The following is a 22,861-nucleotide window of genomic DNA, read 5'->3' on the forward strand; positions in this document are numbered from 1 at the left end:
TCTCTGATGGAGTCGTTTAAGATTGTGGAAGAAGTCAGGGGAAGTTTTGACCGAACCTCTGAAAAGGCAGCCGCTGTCAGCGAAATAAAACCAGATGAAGTGACTTCATTGAAGTTTTGTCCAATCACTTCATGTGATGTTGAGAGATCTTTCTCTCAGTACAAAACCTTTATGGATGAGAGGAGAATAAAACTGTAATCGGAAAACACTGAAACGTTGCTTGTAAATTCCTTTTATAGTAATTGAGTGTGTTATTAAATTATAAGTAATTTTTCATGCCTATTTTACACATTAGTGCCTATTTAAATGGCTATATTGGCTAATTAAAGAGCCTATATGCCTGTCTATTTTAACTGTTTTTAGTGCCTATAATTCTCGTCTCTATTTATGGCATTGAAATGTGAGATGACCATGATCACTGTTATAATCAGTACGGCATTACCTAACAGAACGAGCCATACACTGGGATTCTTATCATACCCATACATTGAATCTGGCAACTTTATCATCCGCAGATAAAATCTCAACATATCTATTACTGATCACCCACATATAAAATTTAGTCACATTGTCTGTTCTTCTCCACACAGACAGGCACAGTTATGTGGGTACCTTCTCTCATCATTGTGGTCCTATTCATAGGGACCTCAGTTTCCATTTCATATGATCCAGGTAAGTTTAAGAATGAAATATAAGTCATTTTCTCATTTCTGAAATACTACTGCTAATTATGGGCTGAGTGGCTTGAATGGTAGAGTGGCAGCTTTCTGGCTCAAGCTGGGAGTATTTGGATGTGATCAAATATGCCCACCTTGTGTCGGAGGATTAACCAGCACTTAAAAGAACTCCTCTGGGACAACTTTTCTGGCACCTCGGCATCTCTGAAAACTGTAAAAGTAGTAAGTGAGATGTAAAACTAATAACATTATTGTTAGTATTACTTTAAACTGACTCTCTGTTTCCCAAAAATTAGAAAATATGAGTGTTGATTACAAATTGAAATTTGATTTTTCTCCAAATTAGCATTTAATATTTTAGCATCTATCATTTATTTATTGCTCAATTCTATGGCTGAGGGATCAGTGTCAGGGGCCTTCTGGTTTCAGAACTCCTTGTTTGGATCATGGGATAATGGGTTTTCATGCCAATACCAACATTCATTCAACTTTAAAAAAAAAAATGCTATTTGTTCAGAGTATTGACCATTGTGGATCTTTTGCCCCTACTGGCACCATATTGTATGAACCTGCGTGTAATTGGAATGGCGGTAGTGTGGAATGTTGTGTGTGAGGAAAGGGAGATTAGGGACGTCACAAACATCCAGGCCAGGGATATTAATCATTACAATTAAAAACCCCTGACCCGGCTGGGAATCGAACCCGGGGACGCCGGGTGACGGGCGGATGCATTGCCCCCTACACCATGGTGCCGGACTTCATTCAACTTACACACTGCATATAATGCTATCATCCACCACAATAGCATGCAGTTTCTTACACATGGCAGACACCACCTACCTTCATCAGAGGGTCTGCCTTACAAGAGCTGCATCTGGCTGTAATATAAACAAACAAACAAACAAACAAACTCCATGATGCCTACAAAGTGACTGCTGCTGAGCCCGAAGGCCTGCAGATTACGAGTTGACACATGGTCAGCATATCAAATCCTCGTGCTGTTATTCTTGGCTTTGTGGATCGGGACCACTATATCACCATCAGATAGCTCCTCAGTTATTATCACATGGACCTCGAACGAGCTCTCAGATCCAGGCAAAAATCCCTGACCTGTTCAAGAATCGAACCCAAGGCCTCCAGGTAGGAGGCAGCCTCATTACCTCTAGAATGTGGAGCTGGTAGACCATTAGTATCATTAAACAAATAACATGTTTATTCAATATTGGAAAGGAACACAAACACATAATAGGACAAAAACTACGACAGGTTGGCATGGGTAGAGGGAAAAGTAGAAAGATGAGAGAGAGAGACAAATATAAAGGCACAAAAGGGTAGGATAATCTCCATACATGGCTGTTTTCAAATAGATTGGCTCTCTTCTCCTCAGTCCCAGTTTTCTCTATGCATTTTTTTCTCAACCTCTGGCGAACAAATAGTTTTCTTCTTATCCTAAACTTCCAACATCAAGACTTAAGATCTGTCGAGATGAACCCTCACTGAGTGTTGAAGCCTACCTTCCTGATGAAGCTAGGAAGAAGAAACGAGTTTTTCAGGGGGCTGGAAAGATGTGGATGTGAATTGAAGAGGAGAGAGCCAATCACTTAAGAAAACAGTGTATGGAGATTATCCTTCTCTTTTGTGTTTTCATGTTTGTCCTTATCCCTTTTTTTTTGTTGCTCCTTCTTTCCACAGTGACCTGTCCTTGTGTTCATCCTATTAGGTAGCCTTGTCTGTGGATCAGCGGTAGAGTGTCGGCCTCCGGATCACAAGATCGCAGGTTAAAACTCAGCAGAGGTAGCCCGATTTTAGAAAGGCGGAGAAATATGTCTGTTGGACACACCTTCTCGTACGATGTTGGCATATAAAAGGTCTCTAATGACACATTTGATGTTTATCTGACAAAATTAATAAAAAGTCAGCCTTTAACACTGTAGAGGGATTTGGTTTACTATGCCATCTAGTAGGGCTCAAGTAAAATGGAACATTGAAACCAATGAGCATTCATTCAGGTGGTGTCAAAAATGTATGCATACAGTAACAGGCTGTACAATTATATTATTCATTGTTCTATTATGTGTTCTTGGTTTCATCCTTAAAACTGTCCAACTCTTCCCTCATACTTCTTTATCTCCATTCTCACCCACAGCCCCCACACTTGCATCCCTTAGGCATTCTTTACTCTTCTTTATCTTTCTATGTGTTACTAACATCCTTATTAAATTAGCCATAAACTGTATGCTGACTGCAGCAGTAACATGGGAGTTCTGGGAGTGTTCATATAGCCCCACGTGGAAGGTCGTGACATGGCTCTGAACTGTGCTGAATAGTTATATAATCATTTTTCATTATTGTATTGCCTGTTGCCAAAGTTCCGATGATTTTGTATTGAACTTCAGGGTGATTTTGGGCATCACTGGACCATGAACCCAAGTATTCATGTAGGTATTATTAAGGACTAGAATTTGAATAAATGCCCACAGAGATAGAATAATGGACCATCCCAGTATTTTCCTACAATGGATGAGGAGAAAATTCGCCAAGACTTAGCATCCCAGTGTCCAGGATCAAAGATTTGTCTTCTCAGTCTGCGTTATTGAAGGTGGAGAAAAGCTACATTCAGTGTTCATGTGATTGCTTGGTTGGCTATGAAGAGCGGTGTGAGAGTGATTTGTAGACTACTTTTAAGTCTATCACACAGCAGACGGTTGAAGATTGTGTATCATTTTCTTGAACTCGTAGACGTCCATCAGCTTTTAAATGTGTCTTTATTCTCTTTCATTCCTCAACTTGTTGAAAATGTAATGAATAAATAAATGTATGAACAGTGAAGAGACATAACAATTTGTCTGTGTCTGGGAAGTGTTCTTTATTGGCATTATGTATACCTTCGCTCTTTAAGTGAAATTCTTTACTAGGCCATGGATTGTTAGATTTAACCTATTTTTGTCCTTGTGTAATAATTAGAAAATTACAACATACTTTTGGGTTTTATGTTCACAAGATTCTAATGTGTGAATCTTATGAATCTTATTGAACCTAGAACAAACCTAAATATGACTTTAGGACCTAAAAACAAAGAAAAGGCAAAATAATTTAAGTAAATCCATATCTTTTTGAAATTCATATGGAGCTAGCACGGATTTTGATTGCACATGTTCCATGAAAGCTATAGAACTGTTTGTGGGGCTGCTGATAGAATATGAAGGAATAAAATGCAGTATTTTGTGAGAAGATAATGGGGCAGGGTAGGCCATTAGGTCCAACAAGATAATGAAATGTAACTTTCACTTTTGAGGGTTGGCCAGCGAATTATTTCTCATCACCTTCCTGTTAGTGAGCATATACTGAGCTTACATTGTGTGCCATATTCAGGTCATTTTTCTACTTAGCGTGTGGGGAGTTTATAGTAACGTATTGGCATGCCAAAATATTGTTCAAAAACAAATCAGTTACAGCAGTGGACTGGGGAAGACATTCATTTCACTGCCAATGAGGAAAAATATCATCGAACCTCTCAAAAATAAATAAGAGTCCATGCAGCCTATATTTCAATTATAAATTTCTCATGTTGTTGTTTGGGTCATCATTCCAGAGACTAGTCTGATGCTGCTTTCCATGCAGCCCTGTACTGCGCTAACATTTTCATTTCCACATAACTTTTTTTCTCTTTATTCGTAATTCAATCTACTCGCTTCACCTTCAGCATCCTTTCTTAACACCACATCTCAAAAGCTTTTTATTTCTAAGCTTAGTTATTGCCCATGTTTCACTTCCATACAATGCCGTGCTCCAGGTGAATTGGTAAGTTGCTTTACGTTGCACTGACACAAATAGGTCTTATGGCGACAATGAGACAGGAAGGGGCTAGGAGTGGGAAGGAAGCAGCTGTGGTGTTAAGGTACAGCCCCAGCATTTGCCTGGTGTGAAAATGGGAAAACCATTTTCAGGGCTGCCGACAGTGGGGTTTGAACTCGGTACCTCTTGAATACTGGATACTGGCCGCAAATAAGCAACTGCAGCTATCGAGCTCGGTTTCCACATAACTTCTTCATCCAACATTTGCTTTAATCTATGTTACTTACAACAGGTGATTGTTTAGTCCGCCCTGTCAATATATTATCAATAGTTGACTTTTTTTTTTTTTTTACAATGTTTTACATGTACATGTTTCAGGAGCCTTCCATGTACATGTAAAACATTGTAAAAAGTCAAATATTGATAATATGTTGACAAAGTGGACTAAACAATCACCTGTTGTACATGATTGTTAGAAGTCAATACGGACCAATTAAGGACTGATAAAGGTCAAATTTGTTGATTTTCTAATCTGTGTCATATTCATACCTTTGTCTACTAATACTCTTCTTACCACCTTCAATCCCATCAAAAACCAAATGAAAAAGTGTGTCCTATTATTCTACCTCTTTTTCTGGTCAAATTTAACCAAATTGATCTCCTCTTACCAGTTTGATTCGGCATCTCTTTATTCGTAATTTGATCTACTCGGTTCACCTTCAGCATCCTTCTGTAACACCACATTTCAAAAGCTTCTTATTTCTGAGCTTAGTTATTGCCCATGTTTCACTTCCATACAATGCCATGCTCCAGGTGAATGTCTTCAAAAGCATCCTTCTAATTCCTATATCAATGTTCGGAGTGAGCAATTTCTTTTCTTAAGACAGGTCTTCCTTGCTTGTGCTAGTCTGCATTTTATGTCCTCCTTACTTCTGCCATCGTTAGTTATTTTACTTTCCAAGTAACAATATTCATCTACTACCTTGAAGACTTCATTTCCTAATCTAGTATTTCCTGCATCATAACTCGACTTTGTTTGACTGCACTCCATTACATTTGTTTTGGATTTATTTATTTTCAGCTTTTACTCCTCCAAGGCTTAGTCCATACCATTCAGCACGTTTTCCAGATATATTTTATAGACTCAGATAAAATAACAACATTGTTGGCACATCTCAGAATTTTGATTTTCTCTCTTTAGATTGTGATTCCTTTTCCAAATTCCTCTTTGATTTCCTTTACTGTCTGTTCTCTGTAAGCATTGAAAAGGAGAAGGGACAAACTGCAGCCTTGCCTCACTCCTTTCTGGATTGCTGCTTCTTTTTCAAAGACCTCGATTCTTATCACTGGAGACTGATTTTTATACAGATTGTAGATAATTCTTCGTTCTCGGTGTCTGATCCCAATCACCTTCAGAATCTCAAATGACTTGGTCCAATCAACATTATCGAATGCCTTTTCTAGATCTACGAATGCTATGTGCATGGGCTTGTCCTTCTTAATTCAGTCCTCTAAGGTCAGACGTACAGTCAGGATTGCTTCACGTGTTCCTACATTTCTTCCGAGCCAAACTGATCCTCTCCTAACTCAGCTTCAACTTATCTTTCAATTCTTCTGTAAATAATACGTGTAAAGATTTTGCAGGCGTGAGGTACTAAACTAATGGTGTAGTAGTTTTCACATTTGTCAGCACCTGCTACCTTGGGAATAAACATAACAATATTCTATCCAAAATTGGATGGCATTCTCCTGTATCATACATTTTACACACTAAGTGGAATAACCCCACTGTACTGGTTCCTAGTAGGACAGTCATTAATTCTGAAGGTATGTCATCAATTCCAGATGCCTTTTTCTTATTTAGGTCTCTCTAAGCTCTGTTGAATTCTGACCTCAAAATTGGGTTTCCTATTTGATTAGTATTGACACCCTCTTCTTGTTCCAGAACCTTATCATTTCTTTCTTTCTTTCTCTTGATACAATTGTTGGATATGTTCCTGCCATCTTTCTGCCTTGTCTTCTTTCCCTTATGAATTTTTAATATTCATACACCTATTCTAGTTTTCTTTTCTCCAAAGGTATCCTTGATTTTCCTCCATGCAGCATCTAGGTTTCCTATGACCATACAATATTCAACATGCTTGCACTTCTCTTTCAGCCATTCTTCCTTAGCTCTCATGCACTTTCTATTTACTTCATTCTTTAATTGTCTGTATTCTTTTCTGCCCTCCTAATTTTTTTGAATTCTTTTACTTCCTCTGTTGACCAAGTGAGTTGGCCATACTGTTAGGGCTGCACAACTGTGAGCTTCCATTCGGATGATATTGGGTTTGAAACCCATCGCCGGCAGCCCTGAAGATGTTTTTCATAGTTTCCCCATTTTCACACCAGCCAAATGCGGGGGCTGTACCTTAATTAAGGTCACAGTCACCACCTTCCCAATCCTAGCCCTTTCCCATCTTCTGTGCAAAAAACCGTTGCTATGTTAGTGCGACGTTAAACCACTAGCAAAAAAGAAAAAAGCTTTTTCCGTTCATCAGTCAGGTCTAGTATCTCCTGAGTTATCCACTGATTCTTACTTGATCTTTCCTTTCTTCCTAACTTTTCTTCAATAGCCTTATTGATCTCATTCTTCATCACTGTTCATTCTTCATCTGTTGTTTTCCCTTCAGCCTTTTCATTTATTCTTTGTGCAGCATGTTCCTTGAAACAATCTTTCTCACTCTTTTCTTTCAACTTGTCTATCTTCTTGTATTCCTTCCTTTCTTTAATTTCTTCAACTTCAGATGGCATTTCATGACAAACAAGTTGTGGTCAGAGTCCACGTCTGCTCTGTGGAAAGTCTTGCAATCCAACACTTGGTTTCTGAAACTCTGCCTAATCATAATGAAGTCTATTTGATACCTTTACCCCCTTTTTTGCTAGTTGCTTTACTGTTAATAAACTTAATCATGATAGGAGAACATATGGTTGAAATGAATCATAAATTTAGAGACATTTCCAATGACATGAAATTATTACATTCGACCAAAAAGGGAAAACTGATGAATGTTTTGGAAAATTTAGAAATTTATCTTACACAAAAATGTAATCCTGAATCAAGTTTAAATGAGAAAAGTGCAGAAGATAACCCACTGTTTAGGCTAGCATATAATCATTTAAGGAACAAAAAGAAGAAAAAAAGAAGAAAAACTTGAAGATCTTAATTTATATAGTATTCTCATTCAGTTCAACCAAAATTGTATGTATTGATCATTTTTATAATATTTTATAAGTTCTCTTTCCTCTTTGATATGATGTATTGGGACACTATACTCCTTCAAATTGTAAAACAAAGGATTGTGTCAAAATGTGTTATTCTATGATCTAACCACTGATGAAGGGAATAGTTGAGATTTCCCAAAACATGTATGGTTTAATAAATAGTGTTTCTTTCATTTAATGAGTGTATTGATCAAGGCAGATTTAAATAAACTATTATAAATACAGTAGTTATATTATACATAGTTGCTTTACGTCGCACCGACACATACAGGTCTTATGGCGACGATGGTATAGGAAAGGCCTAGGAGTTGGAAGGAAGCGGCCGTGGCTTTAATTAAGGTGTGAAAATGGGAAATCATGGAAAACCATTTTCAGGGCTGCCGACAGTGGGATTCAAACCCACTATCTCCCGGATGCAAGCTCACAGCCGCGTGCCCCTAACTGCACGGCCAACTCGCCCGGTATTTGATACCTTTCATTGTCTCCAGCTCTCGCCTTCATATACAGCCATCATTTGTGGTGTTTGAACCAATTATTAGCAAGGACTAAATTATAATCAGTGCAGAATTCAACCAGCCGACTTCCTCTTTCATTCCTTTATCCCAATCCAAATTCTCTTAATTACCTTTTCTTCCTTGGCCTACCACTGCATTCCAGTCTCACATAACATTTACATACATAACATACATATTGTACTAAATTGTCTCTCTCTTCATATATTCTTTTGATTTCTTCATCATCTGTTAAACTAGTAGGCATAGAGACCTGTACTATTGTGGTAGGCATTGGCTTGGTGTCTCTCTTGACAACAGTAATCCTCAAAGATATAAACTTCATTGTTTTCCCATACTGAACTGAGATTACAGAGATAAGATTTAGTAACGTTCAACCTTTTCAGTACAAATTACAAGTTGTATAAGATGTTATCTACAACATTTATTCAATAGTAGTACTGGTTTCAACATATACAAACGTCATCATCAGCGTAAATCATACAAATCACACAAATTGAGCAAGTGCATATTAATTAAAATTGCTGTGGTGACATGTAGGTATTCACATCTTCATCCAGTATTTTTCACCAAATGAATACATTGATTAAAAGTTTTAACGTGCTTAGCTGTACATTAGCCGTACATTCAACCTTTTTATTTTTACGCTCTCAACGTGTGAAAGTCTTTAGTTAGAAGTTTCTTTTTACTGTGTGTTATGATTAAAGTGATACACTTATAGAAAATATATAATAATCTGATCTTGCTGATCTGTTTACATACAAGTACCCAAATCATCACACATCATTTTTCAATTGCTAATAAAATCTTTAGTGATTATTTGTCAATTCATTAAAACCACTTGTTATTAAAATGTCGTCCAAGTAAGAACAGAAAGTTAGTCGATAACACATTGCTCGTGTAATGGACCTTGTGGAACTATGCGTTTGTATATCTCATAAAGCATGTTGTCCTTGAAAGGCTTGTTACACTTGTTAAAATTTACACTGAGACATACATAAAATTGAATGTTGTCATTTAAATACGGTAATTGTTTGCCCTTCTGTTCTTCTCTTTGGGCGTAATACAGGTGATCTAAAATTTCTCAGTCCAATCGGGAAGATTTAAAGAAGCCTGAAGAGGAACCAAAGCCAAGGAGGAATAAGTTTTAAAGTTTAATGGGCCTGGACAAGCTAATGGTGCAACTTTTCTTCTCTTACCATTTTCTTACATTTCCTTTTATTATCCAGATAGTTCCTTTTGCTTTCTTTTTTTTTTTTGTCTCTATTCCATTCATGCCATGCATTCTTCTTTTCTCTCACCGCTTCTCTCACCTTCTCATTCCACCACAGTGTCTCCTTTACATTCACTCTTGTCAATGTTCTACCACAGGCATTCTCTGCCCCAATTACAAATGTCCTTTTGAAAGTTGGACCATTCATCTTCCACATTTCCCACTTCAGTGACTGGAATTTGTTGTTCCATTCTCTCCCGAAATTCTTCCTGTACATTCTTCTCTCTTTTAAAATTTCCACTTTCTCCAATCTCATTTTTGCTGTCACAACTCTATGATCTCCATCGAATACTTCTCCTGGTAAAGCTGATACATCCATCAACTCTCTTTGATTTGTCTTTTCCACCAGAAAGTAAACAAAAATTACTGACTTTATTCTTCTCTCAGTCAAGCCATATCATGTAATTAATAAATATAAGTTCACCCTTCTCTGTCCCGTCGTCTTGTCCCCTAAATCTCTCATGGAAATTTCAGTTATTGTACTGGCTAAGATTACATTTATACTTTAAAAATAAGAAATACAACTATCTGAGTTATACTAAATGCTTAAAAGTCCTCCATTCAATAACAAACAATGATTAAATCCATTAAATGTTCCTAATGTTCCTGTAATTCAATTTTCAGGAACTTCACATATTTAAAGTATTGTGTTCTAGCTACTCTAAAAGAATAGGAATTTGATTCATATCCTCTATCTGTTCATATTTCCTGTAAGTAGAAGCCATAGCAGTAAAGAAACTATCTACATCAAATTTGCTAATTCCAGGAAGCTGTAGACAGAATACAATATTTACCAGAGGTGCTCAAATTTCTACTTCTTTTCATGCGGGTTGTTTAAAATAATCCCCAGATCCTTTTAGATTTATAATGATACAGCAAATGATATTTTATTCTAAACCAATTCTTTTGAAATCCTTGTTTCAGAGAGGAGAAAAATCTCGGAAGAGTTCTACAATGAGCATCTCACATACAGAGCAACACATCACATCTCACCAAGATTTCAAGATCTTATTGATGAACTGTCTTCCCCTGTCAGAGTAAGAATGGGAGAGGAGTTTCAGATGCCAACAGTTTGTGACTTATGTGATGCTGTTGCTGTGGCTCTGCTTAAGTATTACCATTCTGCAGAAACTCCTGAAGAATTTCGTGATGTGATTCTTGATATATGTGTTACACTGAAAATTCACACACTAGAAGTGTGCTCTGGAATTATTGATCTGAACCTGGTAAATGCATGACTGTCTTGTCATTATTATTGACCAAAGATTAGTATACACTGATTTTCTCTTGGTGGGAATGTTTCTAGAGTGCCATGTCATTTCTTTTACAATGTATGTGAGTCACGTGTAAATAATCTTTTATGTGTTCTGAGTTTTTCAGGAAGCTTCTTATTGTATGAGTGTTAACTCATGAACTGTGGATTGAGATTATACTGTATCATGTTTATAACTTGTTAATAATCTTGTGTGTATTCCAAGTTGCTGAGGAAACTTCTAGTTATATGTGTGTTGGCATAGGTGAGCTCTGGAACCTTGATTTACCAAAGACATCTGTTTGTAGATGCTTCCAGGTATCTTGTATTATTATTTTTTGTTTTTTTTACAAGTTATTTTACGTCACACCAATACAGATAGGTCTTATTGTGATGATGGGATAGGAAAGTGCTGGGAGTGGAAGGGAAGCAGCTGTGGCCTTAATTAAGGAACAGCCCCAGCATTTGCCTGGTGTGAAAATGGGAAACCACGGAAAACCATCTTCAGGGCTGCCATCAGTGGGGTTCGAACCCACTATATCCCAAGCTCACAGCTGCGCGCCCCTAACTGCATGGCCACTTGCTTGGAGTTTATTAATACTATGTTATAAGAAACAAAACTGACCAGAAACATAGAAAATATATAAAGAATACTGTAGCTGAAGGCAGTCGTTTAATGTAAGTAGTAGCTGGAGACCAGAGTTGTTTTAGGTTTGAGCTGTGAGAGTTATTTGGAGTCGCAGTGTTGTTTATGTTATGTACAGTAGACTCTCGGCTATTGGGTCTTATGGGGCGGAAGGTCAAGCCAGATAAGATTAAAGCTAGATAGCCCAGATTTCTGTAAATACTCTCTTCCAACCCCAGCCTTACCATCTTGTAATGGGCAAGCCTTTCCTGTGAAGTGTTCATGCCACAAAAATAATACTTCCTCAATTTCCTCATGCTTACTTTTCAACATCATTTTTCTTACTTTCATTCCACTTCCACTACCTTGGGCAACACACCACTTTTCACTTTCTGCCCAATATTCCTTCCAGTCTCCAACTGTACTTTTTCCTACCACTAACTCCATAGCAATAGTTTTGGCTGTTACCCCAGAATCTAGTCACCTTATAGTCATCCATAGTCACCACAATATTTTTTTCATTATCACCCATTTTGCAGTCTTTAATTAAAACACAATGGAGTGCACAAAACAACAATTTACCAATCTACACACTTTGGATATCTGATAAACAATTGACGAAACAAAGAACATAGAGTTGTCAACAGAGCTGTTCTCTACATGTGTTCCACGGGTGGCCCAGATTGGCTGCGCAGTAGATGTTAGTTTTCCCTCGTCCTGCTTGTGACGTCATAACAGGAGCACCGTGACTGTGTAGCATACAACCGCATGTGTATCTCATTTCGTTGTTTGTATATGTCTGTCTTATAAAGAAAGGATTTCCACGTAATAACTATACGTAATTTCTTTCCGCATATTGCTGTTGGTTTATATAGTGGCCTACTGTATTTTGCGTAGGTAGTGTGTGTGTGTCGTAGTTCATTTCTGTGATATCTCTGATAAGTTGCTGTGTTTCGTGCAGTGAGGTGCACTTATTTTATTTTCGTTAGTTGCGTGAACAGTGTAATAGTGGCTGGAGAGAAATTTATGTGTTCATAGTACAGTATCATTGCGATAGAAAACTGTGCCGTTAATGATTCACCGACCGAGCTCGATAGCTGCAGTCGCTTAAGTGCGGCCAGTATCCAGTAATCGGGAGATAGTGGGTTCGAACCCCACTGTCGGCAGTCATGAAGATGGTTTTCCGTGGTTTCCCATTTTCACACCAGGCAAATGCTGGGGCTGTACCTTAATTAAGGCCACGGATGCTTCCTTCCCATTCCTAGATCCTTCCTGTCCCATCGTCGCCATAAGACCTATCTGTGTCGGTGGGACGTAAATAAATAGCAAAAAAAAAAAAAGATTCACCGCAATCTACAGCGACACCTGATTGTCCAGCAGAGGGATTTCGGTACGGTACCTCGCTGGCTACATCGCCGACCGTGAAAGAAAATATGACAGTTCAATGCGAAGTCCCACTGCGGAAATGCTTTCCATTTCTTCTGGTACAGCCTCTGTGGGATGGATAGAAATGTTATCTCGGGGAGGTCTACACGTTCTATCGTTAGAATGGTAAACCAAATAAAGGAATTTGAGTTAATTTTCAGGGACACTCACGGACGAGCTGAACTGTGATGCATACCTAATATTATACGCAAAGTGTCAAATAATTAGCAGTAAATTCCCCGCTTTCCCCGCTTTCCCCGCTTTCCCCGCTTTCCCCGCTGTACCACCAGAAATATTAACAATGTATGTTAGAACGAGAATATTTATACGCATACGACAAATGAACATTCGGACAAGAACTGAAAAATCCATAGCAGCTCATCGGCGAAAGGCACGACAGTGGATTTCACCTTCAAAAGCAACCACTTCATGACATCTAATCTCACAGGTAGGACTGTGTTCTAATGAAGTGTTTTTACTGTTCTTTCTTATTGTTTAATTTTTTTAAAGTAGACTATCTATGCGGAGCCTCCATGGCTCAGACGGCAGCGTGTCGGCTTCTCACCACTGGATAACGTGGTTCAAACCCCGGTCACTCCATGTGAAGATTTGTGCTGGTCAAAGCGGGGGGCGGGACAGGTTTTTCTCCGGGTACTCCGGTTTTCCCTGTCATCTTTCATTCCAGCAACACTCTCCATTATCATTTCATAGCATTTATCAGTCATTAATAAATCACTTTGGGAGTGGCGACCCCATTGTAATAATAGCCTATATAGCGTTCATTCATTATATCCCTGACCCGGTCAAAGACTGGAAAACAAGTTGTAGGTTTTCCAGGACTATCTATGCATGGTTTCGAATTTGAACTTACTTCTGCTGCTGTTATAATATGTGTTAAGCTTTAAATTCGATACTTGCGGAAGTGAGTCAGTATATCGTATGTTAACATACGGTAGTTCCATCACGGAATTTCTGCTGTAAAGATTTAATATGACAAAGATTTCATATCTCTAAATATTTATGTTTACAGATATGAAAGCACATAACCTTCCTCAAACTAAATAGAGGAACTTGGAAATGTTAATAAATTTCAAGCGTTGGTCAGTGTGCCATCACGTTACATTTACGCCTTATTCGTAATGGAAATAATGAAAAGTTACTATGCTGTACTCTTTTTCAATCTTATAACAGCAGTAATATTTATGTCTGGTGTGCAATTAGTTCTGAGAAACTGTAATGTTTGATGATATGAGATTCCTACTGATTTGCGCGCTCTGGGCTCGGCTGCTTTGCTCCTACTGTGACGTCATTTCGTTAACCAATAGCAGCTCGGCTCGCGTTGAGCCCAACCTTTAGTAGTGTTTAAGAACCTTGCATGTGTTCATTGTTGTTTGTGAGTGCAAAAAGAGGCCTTCTATGTCTCATTTGAAGAGCATTGTTTCAAATTGTATTAAGTGCACAGATTATAATTTTACAGGAAGTTAAAAAAAAAAAAAGTTTTATTTCCTAACCAAATAAGACATGTCAAAAATCTAAACGGCAAAATCTAGATATTGAGGTCATGTTCCCGAATCAGTCATGATTCAAATCATTTCCCAATATATGAAGGTGTCATTCTAAATATAATATTTCACTTAATACGTTTTGAACCAATTCGTTGAACAAAATACATTTTGATACAACCTTTTATTCACATAATACAATTTGAAATGTTCATTTGTTTCCAAAGATTTTTATTGACTTTATTGTTAGCTACAGCACATCATGTACAGTAAATTAAGTTATTATTAACACATTGTTAATGCTATATGGATGTTTACAATCTTGAAAGCAATTCTTCTTCCTGATGCAAACAGTCCCAGTCGTCATTATGAGTCAGCCTACCAGCATCTGACGTTGAACCAATGTGTAGTGCTGAAACATAAAATTGTAAACTGTCGAACTCCTTCGAGTTGTCTCCAAATCTATTTTTCAGCGGGTTCTCGACGTCCAGTTTTTAGCGTCAGGTAATGCTCTCTGTTTATCGATTACGGGAGGTTCATATACCTGGCCCAGCCTTATGCCTCGCTTCAGAAAGGTTAAAATGCTTGGCGAGGATCTTGTAGTCCCTCATAACCCATTGTTTTCCTAGATGTTTTACAGTCACCACAGATTGATATATCTCTGGGCGTTCCACGGGAGTAACCATGTCAGAGCACTTACGAAGAAAATTTTCTACAACACCAAAAACCTTGTCTACGGGAAATTAGGAATGTCCTCTGACAGGAAAGATGACAACAATCATAAAAATGTTAGCGGGTGCTTTGGTTTTTAGCCAGTAAACTAGAGCATGGATAATATGCATGTTCTTGTTTTGGCCTCCACATCTGTCTACCGAACAGCCTGATACAGGTGATCGATTTATTGAAATGTACCTCATCTAAAAATGAAGTAATAGCTGATGGCACTTCGTTTGGCGTTCTTTCAGCCTCAGTCTCATTCCCCACATTAAATTTTGGATTCTGAATACTGACATCGCTAACACACGGTGCGTAAAATGATATTTGGCACGAATAGAACGCTTCGCCAATTGATAATTTAGGAAGCGGTTGTACCTGTTGCAAATCAAAGCAGAAGAACATTGTGTTAGCAGGTTGTTCCCTCATAAGTTTGTGAAAACCCTGTGAGCGAATATTATCTGCTCCCATATCAGTTAGTAAACAGTTCTTTTTATCCCTATGCTTTTCAGATTTAATCTGAAAGAGCATTCGAGCGCAGTAACTACAAGCATCCGTGGATGTTGTCCGAAACCCAATGTTGAACTGTGTATGGAGGAAGATTCACTTTTTCACTTTCAGGCCCGTGGAAACACTCTCCTACGGGTGAATATCCTCCATTGTGATCAAAAGTGAAAGGGCATGCAAGCAATACCACATTGTCAAGTACGATATAAAACTAGCAGGAACAGCCAACAAAAGAGCGGGATAAATACAGGGTGGAAAACATTAACGGGAACATAATACGTTTTGAATTGTTCGCCGTGGTGCACATAATACGATTTGTTCCGAATCATGTTTTTCAGCACTGAATTCCTATGGGAAAGAATACAAAATGACCCGATCTACTGTAATTCAACAGTGTTAAAAGGTATATCCTAATTGGCGGGAAACCGCATCAAAACATATTCTGACCTCGACTGCATTTAATAAGTTTTAAAAGGATGCTCCTCATTTGTTCAAGAGCTTTTTTCCGATAATTTATTCAATGCATACGTGTTAACAAAACTGTACTGTAACTTATACTTGTGACTCCAAAGATATGCATAAAATATTTTGAAAGATCACATAGCATTCTAGCAGGAGCCTACTTGCTAAAGCTTTGGGAAAGTACAGTACTGTACTGTATTACAGTACCAAGTGGGCCAGATAGTATGGAGACCAGATAGTCACGAGCTGGATAGCTGAGAGTCTGCTGTGGATGGTATTGTGAAGTGCAGAGACTGTGAGACTTCAGGAAGTTGAAGTGCTATTCATGTATGTAGTGAGTTGTCATAGATCAGCTGTAGTGATACCATTTGTCTTGGTGGTTCAGTCGTGATCTTCTGTGTGTTTTATATGAGTTCAGTTCAATTAGTCAGTTGTAGTTGGAATTCAGTGAGTTCAGTAGATGTTATGTTACGTAGCAAGTTGGTAATAGTTCAGTTATTTTGATACAGCCTGATGGATCAATTGTGAATTATGTGTTATCATACTGTATCTTTGTTAACTGAAAATTTATATACTCATAGTCAGTGATAGTAGTAGTTTTATTTTGCTACATTGCTGCACTCGTGTCAGTTTAGACTTTTTTTTCAAAAACCTAGGTGTTTCACTAGTAAGTTGGTAAGTTAGAATTAGTAGGGTTTCATTACCATTCAGAAAACTTAAGTTGTTTTTTATTTTGAAATTCCTTTTTTTGGTACTTCAAAACCCATTTAGATTAATTTTCACTGTTTTAGAGTCATGTATAGAAAGGAACTTGAAAAAGGAACACACAGTAGGATAAACATAATGTTGGGTCAGTGTTGGAAGAGGGAGCAACAAAAAGAGAAGACAAGGACAGACACAAAAACACAAAATGATAAGGACATTCTCTGTATCTTCATATATCTTCTCATCAATCCCAGTCCTTCTATATCCACTTCTCCTACACTCCCAATGAGCTTGTTACTGCTTCCCAGCTTCATCAGTAGGGAGAGCATGATGTTGGCTCCTCGGTAAGTGTTCAAGCCCTCCTGATGAAGATATGTTGGAGAAAGGAAATGTGTCACGCATCTAACGTGATTTATTTATTTCACTGAAATATTTGTAGGTTCCTAAGAATAAAGGATAGCTTCTAAAGTTTTGTGTGTCTAGACAGGTTCTGATATGGCTGTCAGGGTACCAGTGCATTCTCTATAGATCACTCAATAGACAACTATCCATCTCTAGATCTAAATGTGATGCTGGATATCCTATCAGATTAAGTTAATGCATCCTTCTAGAGACTCAGAAAGTAGGAGGCATAATAGCCAAGGACACTGTTACTGATTTCTTGCCAAGACAGCCATGCTTTGAATTCTGGCGAATACATAAATTGTTGAGTACATATTCAAGGGAAACTGTTATCCATTACATGTTAGATTAAATAATTAGTCAGTTCCAAATTTATCACAGGTATAGAATATGCTCATATTGCATTCCTCAATGTTTTTTATAATTTAAAGAAAATAAAACAAAGATGTGGCTTAGCAGCTCGATGTGAAACCTATCTTTCTTTCTTGAGAAACTACTGAGTGTTGTATAGTCTGTGTGGTGTTTCAGTTTTTATAATCAGGTTGCTGTCTGTCATAGGAGAAAACTTCTCAGTTCCTTATATAAGGCTTTGTCAATCACATTTCAGGTTTCTGTCCATTATGGCAACTGCCAGGGCAAGTACATTTACTTTTCCATCCATTTCTTATACTGATCTCAAGTAATACAATTATGTCTGCAGTGAACTAGAGATGGACGTTACCTATCATAATATGATAATGTATTCTCTTCCATCAGAGTACGCTGTTCGAGAAATATTATGTTCCGCTGGAGACCTTAATACAAAAATAACTGCCTGAGAAAAACCAAGGGAGAGGCAGAGAGTTTGTGATTGGCTAACAGATATTAGGGAGCACAGCAGCTCACTTTAAGCACGCCTCCTGCGCAGGCGCGAGCGATCATTTTGTAACAGTTTAGAGGCAGTGCTGATATTCCTACCCTGTTACTTGCTGGCCTGTTACAGATATTCTTTACTTATTCAAAGTGCTTTGTATTAGGGTTACTGGTAATAATACATCCAGAAGCAAAGTTCCTCAAAATTGTTACACGTGGTCTTCCCACTTTGAATCTCGTGTTTCACGCTGTGTTGTGGACAATGAGTAAAAGATCCAATACAATTTAAGTAGACAAAAACTCAATAACAGGGAAACAGTTTCTTAAAAATGCGTTGTAAGAAGGTACATAAATAATAATAATAATAATAATAATAATAATAATAATAATAATAATAATAATAATAATAATAATAATAATAATAATAATAATAATAATAAACAACAACAACAACTGTACCAGGAGGTACACCTCAACGCCGTGCATTCAAAATCAGTGCCTTAAGAACTCCCCTATCGATCAACAAGTGAAAATAATAACACAACAAGTTGGAACTTTAATCAGAAGATGTTTCCACTGAGATATTAAGTAATTGTTTTGTTGTGAAGTTTCCTAAACTGACTGAATTTCTCCTTGTTTTGTTTTGATATACATCAAGAAGTTTGGATATTTTTCTACAGATGACACTACTAAAAACTATGATCATGCACTCTGGTTCAAGGTGGAAGAACTTATAATTCAAAGAAGTTTGGTATTTCTAGGTTTTTGTAACTGATCTATGTTCAGTTATTTTTGGGTTGGCAATACTTCGTTTTTATTTCTGCCAATTTTGAATCTGGCCAATGAAAAATTTCTGAAATTAATTTTCAACCTATCACAGGCTTCTTGTTTGATTTTGAGTGTTACTTTTGAACTTAACCAATAAAATTAAGAGGGTGTGTCCTGATTAGACTTTAATGATCTCGAACTTTCCCTAAGGGTTTATAAACGGCAGCTTTTCACGTTTCCTTGCCAATTGATCATCGTCAATTTGTGTGTGTGTTAAGGCAGGAGGCGGGGTTGCCTCTTTCTTCAGTCTGCAGAACATCTACAAGGTAATGGCCACATAATTCCATCTTTCTTGCTGTAGCCGCAAATTATTCTGAGGGGAAGATCCGAAACCTTACTATGTAACCTTTTCTAAAATGTAACTTTTCTTTCGGCTAATGTAAAAACTTCATAATATCTTTAATTGTAAATCAGGGATAGAGAGTGTGTTACCCTCTCGAGCTCCCCTTCATCTTGATTTGAGGTGTCTGCAATTTAGCAACCTGTTTTCTATAATATATTACCGTTATTTCCATGCGTGCCACCTCAAGTAGCTTGGGATTAGCCCCTGTTTAATTGGCCGAGAGCCCTGTAGGTTTTAATTTTCATTATCTGGGAGTGCAGTGTACGTCTCCATTCTGTTTGTGTTTTGGGCCATTTACTTAACCTGTTCTTTTTCACAAAGGCCCTGTAGGTTGGGTACTGGATACCCCTGTACAAAATGATTTTCAATTTGTAAGTAGTGCCTTGAGAGGCCAAAGATTGTAAATTTTGATGTTGCCCTGAGTGGGCTGTAAGAAACTGAGAGCCTGTTAGCTCTTTTTCCAAAGTTTGTGAAAGTAACATGTGCCTCTGGAAGGCTAGATATTGTATTTTGGGAGCAAGTGCTCTTGAATTAGGGGATTTCTGCCCTTAACTAAAGGATTCCTTATTTTTAATTGAAGTTCTGTAAACTGGATCTGGTATATCTGGAATTGTAAAACTATGGGCCTGAAGCCCAGAATCTGTAAAGTTCACTGTTTTTGAATTTTCCTAGTCTTGCTTCATGATTGCTTTTGTACCTGATATGTTGTTATGTTCACCTAGTGAAAAATTGTTAAGTTTGAAGTTCTAAAAGAAATATAATCTTCAATTCAAGTTTTAAATTAATTTTAATATTGTAGATGGTCCCATTCACCCCGGCACCTTCTTTAACCTCTTTCTGCTCCACGGTTACCCCCGTAACAGGTGGTAGCAGAGTGTGGTTGAATGGGTCTCAATTAAGCCCCTTTGGATGGCTAAACATAGAATCTGCACCAAACTCTAAGAATTTTCTCAGTCGCTGGGAAGATTTCTAAAAATGTAAATTTTATATCATCATGTCTGGCTCTCGCGAAGTCCTCCACCCCGGGTACTTGCGCAAGGAGGAATTAATTTATGAATTACTCATTAGAAATGTTCAATCTGGAGGCACGGTTGTGGCAGATACTGCCAAACTTAAGGAATCACTTGAATTGCCTATTTCTATCCCAATTTTGGGGGAGAAGGAAATTGGTGAGGCTCTCTCCACTATCACTAATAACACCATCGAGCTAGCATCTGTAGTAAGTTTTTTTGAAATAAGTGATCCATCTCTTAATCAACTTAAAAGAGTGCAGGCTAGACTGTTCCATTTTTATCACAGGGTTAGGGACCTATTGTCTCTCAAACTAAAAGAAGATCATGCTAAGGAGGCTAGTAACCTCATTGAACACCTTTCAGAAATGTCAAAGAAAGTTAGGCAATTGTTGACTGGGGCAGCTGCTCCCAAATCTGATCAAGCCCCTTTGATCAACTTGCCTGCTGAGGAGGATTCATCCAAATGTGCAGAAAGTAGGAAATCTGTGGCAACTCCAGAAACTTCTGCTCAATTAGAAAATGATCCTGATCGTCGTACACAAATTCCACCTTTCTTTTTAAATAATACGATGTTAGAGACTTCTCAACATTCTAGGCCGTTACCTATTATGTCACCTCGTTTTAGTAGTTTGCCCCATCCGCTGGCTATGTTACTTAGGGGAAGTCAAAATTTTCCGTAAACTCCACTAATGATGTCATTTCGTTTCTAAGATTCTTAGTTGAATTTCAGGATCACGCACTAGTGTTTTCCCTCTCTCACTCTCAAATTCTTCAAATTAGTTAGCCTCACTTTATAGGTGTCCTCTCGGACAAGATAGTTAGAGCCATAGCTGAGCGATATTCCATACAAGACTTCCACGCCCATCTGCTGGCTAACTTCATTCCGGCTCGAGCCATGTCTTCCTTAATCCAAAAGTACTATTTCAGAGTACAGCAACTGGATGAAAATCTGGCAGATTTCATCCAAGATATTATGTTTTACACCAGGGTATTCGCTCTTCATTTCCCTGAAGATCAAATTGTGCAGACGGTTGTTGAAGGGTTTTCCCCACCCTACAGGTCGTATTTGTGTTTTGCGTCGTGCCCTCAAAGCTTTTCAGAATTAGAGGCTATGGCGGTCTCGGCCGAAGGAGTTAGGTATGCCGACACCTTAAGAGTTGCGAAGGAGCCCCCTCCGTCTTCCAATAGTTTTCGGCCTTCACCTCGCCGAACATTCACCACCCGTAAATGCTATGCATGTGGGTTTATGGAACATCTCGATAACAAGTGCTCTTTGATCATATCCAGTGGGACAAAGAATGGGGCAGGGTCATCTCAAGGATGTTTCAAATGTTGTTCGTTTACCCACCTCGTCAAAACTTGCCCTAATGCCAATAGCACCCCCTCCTGCTCAACTTCTGGTGCAACCTCCGCGAACTCCAATAATGGAAATTGACTAGAGTCATCGGCTGAGAGTGCATGTTCATCTTCCCAAGACTCAGCCCCGGTTAAATCCACCAAAAGCTTGGGTCAGTGTAAAAGCCCTTCTAATATATCATTTGAAGGTCCTAAGGAATGCCTCAGGATTGCGGCGGAGACCCCCGCACTTGTACCTTTTCTTAAAATTGAATTGAACAGTGAACCGGTCACTGCTCTATTAGACTCTGGGAGTGTTTGTTCTATTATTTCGGCTGAATGGTATTCTAAATTAAAGACTGACTGTAAGTTTTCTGATCATTGTTCGTCTTCAGTACAATACGTTTCAGCTAACTCCTCTCCATTAAAAATTGTAGGTTTCATCTTTGCCAAAATTCGTATTTCTAAATTCACTTGGAAAATAAAATTGTTTGTGGCTAAGCACTTGTCTTGCCCCGTAATATTAGGAGCAGATTTCATGTCTTCCACTGGTCTAGTGCTCGACATTCAGAGCAAGTCATGCACCTTCAAATTTGCTAATAATTGTAAAATTCCTTTGCTAAAATGTAACTCTGTGTCATGTTCATCTGTTTTGCCTACCCAGGACGAGATGTTGTTAGACCTTAGACAACTTCCTGAGGAGCAGGCTGAAAGTATTCGTAAATCGTGTCGGTCGTTTCCGGATGTATTTTCTGATACTCTTTGTGTTACTGACCTTATCGAGTACAAGACTGAGATTATGGATTCGATCCCAGTTAGGTTTCCACCTTATAGGCTGTCTCCACCTAAAATGAAGGCTCTTAAAGAGATCATCGATCAGATGCCTAAAGGACGGTATTATTCGACCCTCTAGGTTGGCGTATTCATCAGCCATTTTTCTGGTGCCGAAACCCCAAGACGGCTTCAGGCCTGTGATTGACTATAGACCTTTAAATCGGAAGGTGGTGTTACAATCTGTGCCTCTTCCCGACCTTCACTCTTGTTTTTCATGGTTTCAGAAAGCTAAGTTCTTTACCATCCTTGATCTCAATCTGGCATACAATCAAATACCTCTAGCTGAAAAATTGAAACATCTAACAGCTTTTGCCATGGATTGGAACTTGTATGAGTACAACTGCATGCCTTTCGGGCTCCCCACGGGGGCAGCTGTTCACACTAGACTGCTAGATAGAGTCTTCTCTGACATCAAATTTGAATATCTGTATCACTATCTCGATAATGTTGTCGTATTTTCTGAGACCTTTGAAGAACACCTTGATCATCTAAAGGAGGTACTCAGTCGCCTTCGTAAGGCCAGGTTGACTGTCAAGTTATC

General features: G+C 38.2%; 1 protein-coding gene across 2 annotated transcripts in view; it reads left to right on the top strand.

The window, feature by feature from the left end:
* Positions 1 to 570: 570 nt before the first annotated feature.
* Positions 571 to 22,861, top strand: part of LOC136857794 (sphingomyelin phosphodiesterase-like) — a 97,377-nt gene continuing 75,086 nt past the window's right edge. Inside the window, exons 1-2 of one of the 2 annotated variants that reach the window (XM_068225327.1) lie at positions 571 to 672; positions 10,446 to 10,747. In XM_068225327.1, coding sequence (XP_068081428.1) covers positions 603 to 672; positions 10,446 to 10,747 — 372 coding nt within the window. In that variant the 5' untranslated portion in view covers positions 571 to 602. Of the gene's footprint in view, positions 673 to 8,714; positions 8,785 to 10,445; positions 10,748 to 22,861 lie in introns of those variants that run through there. The other variant, XM_068225328.1, reaches the window with a different exon arrangement.

This window comes from Anabrus simplex, chromosome 1, assembly GCF_040414725.1.
Source record: "Anabrus simplex isolate iqAnaSimp1 chromosome 1, ASM4041472v1, whole genome shotgun sequence".
In the NCBI taxonomy this organism is placed as follows: domain Eukaryota; kingdom Metazoa; phylum Arthropoda; class Insecta; order Orthoptera; family Tettigoniidae; genus Anabrus; species Anabrus simplex.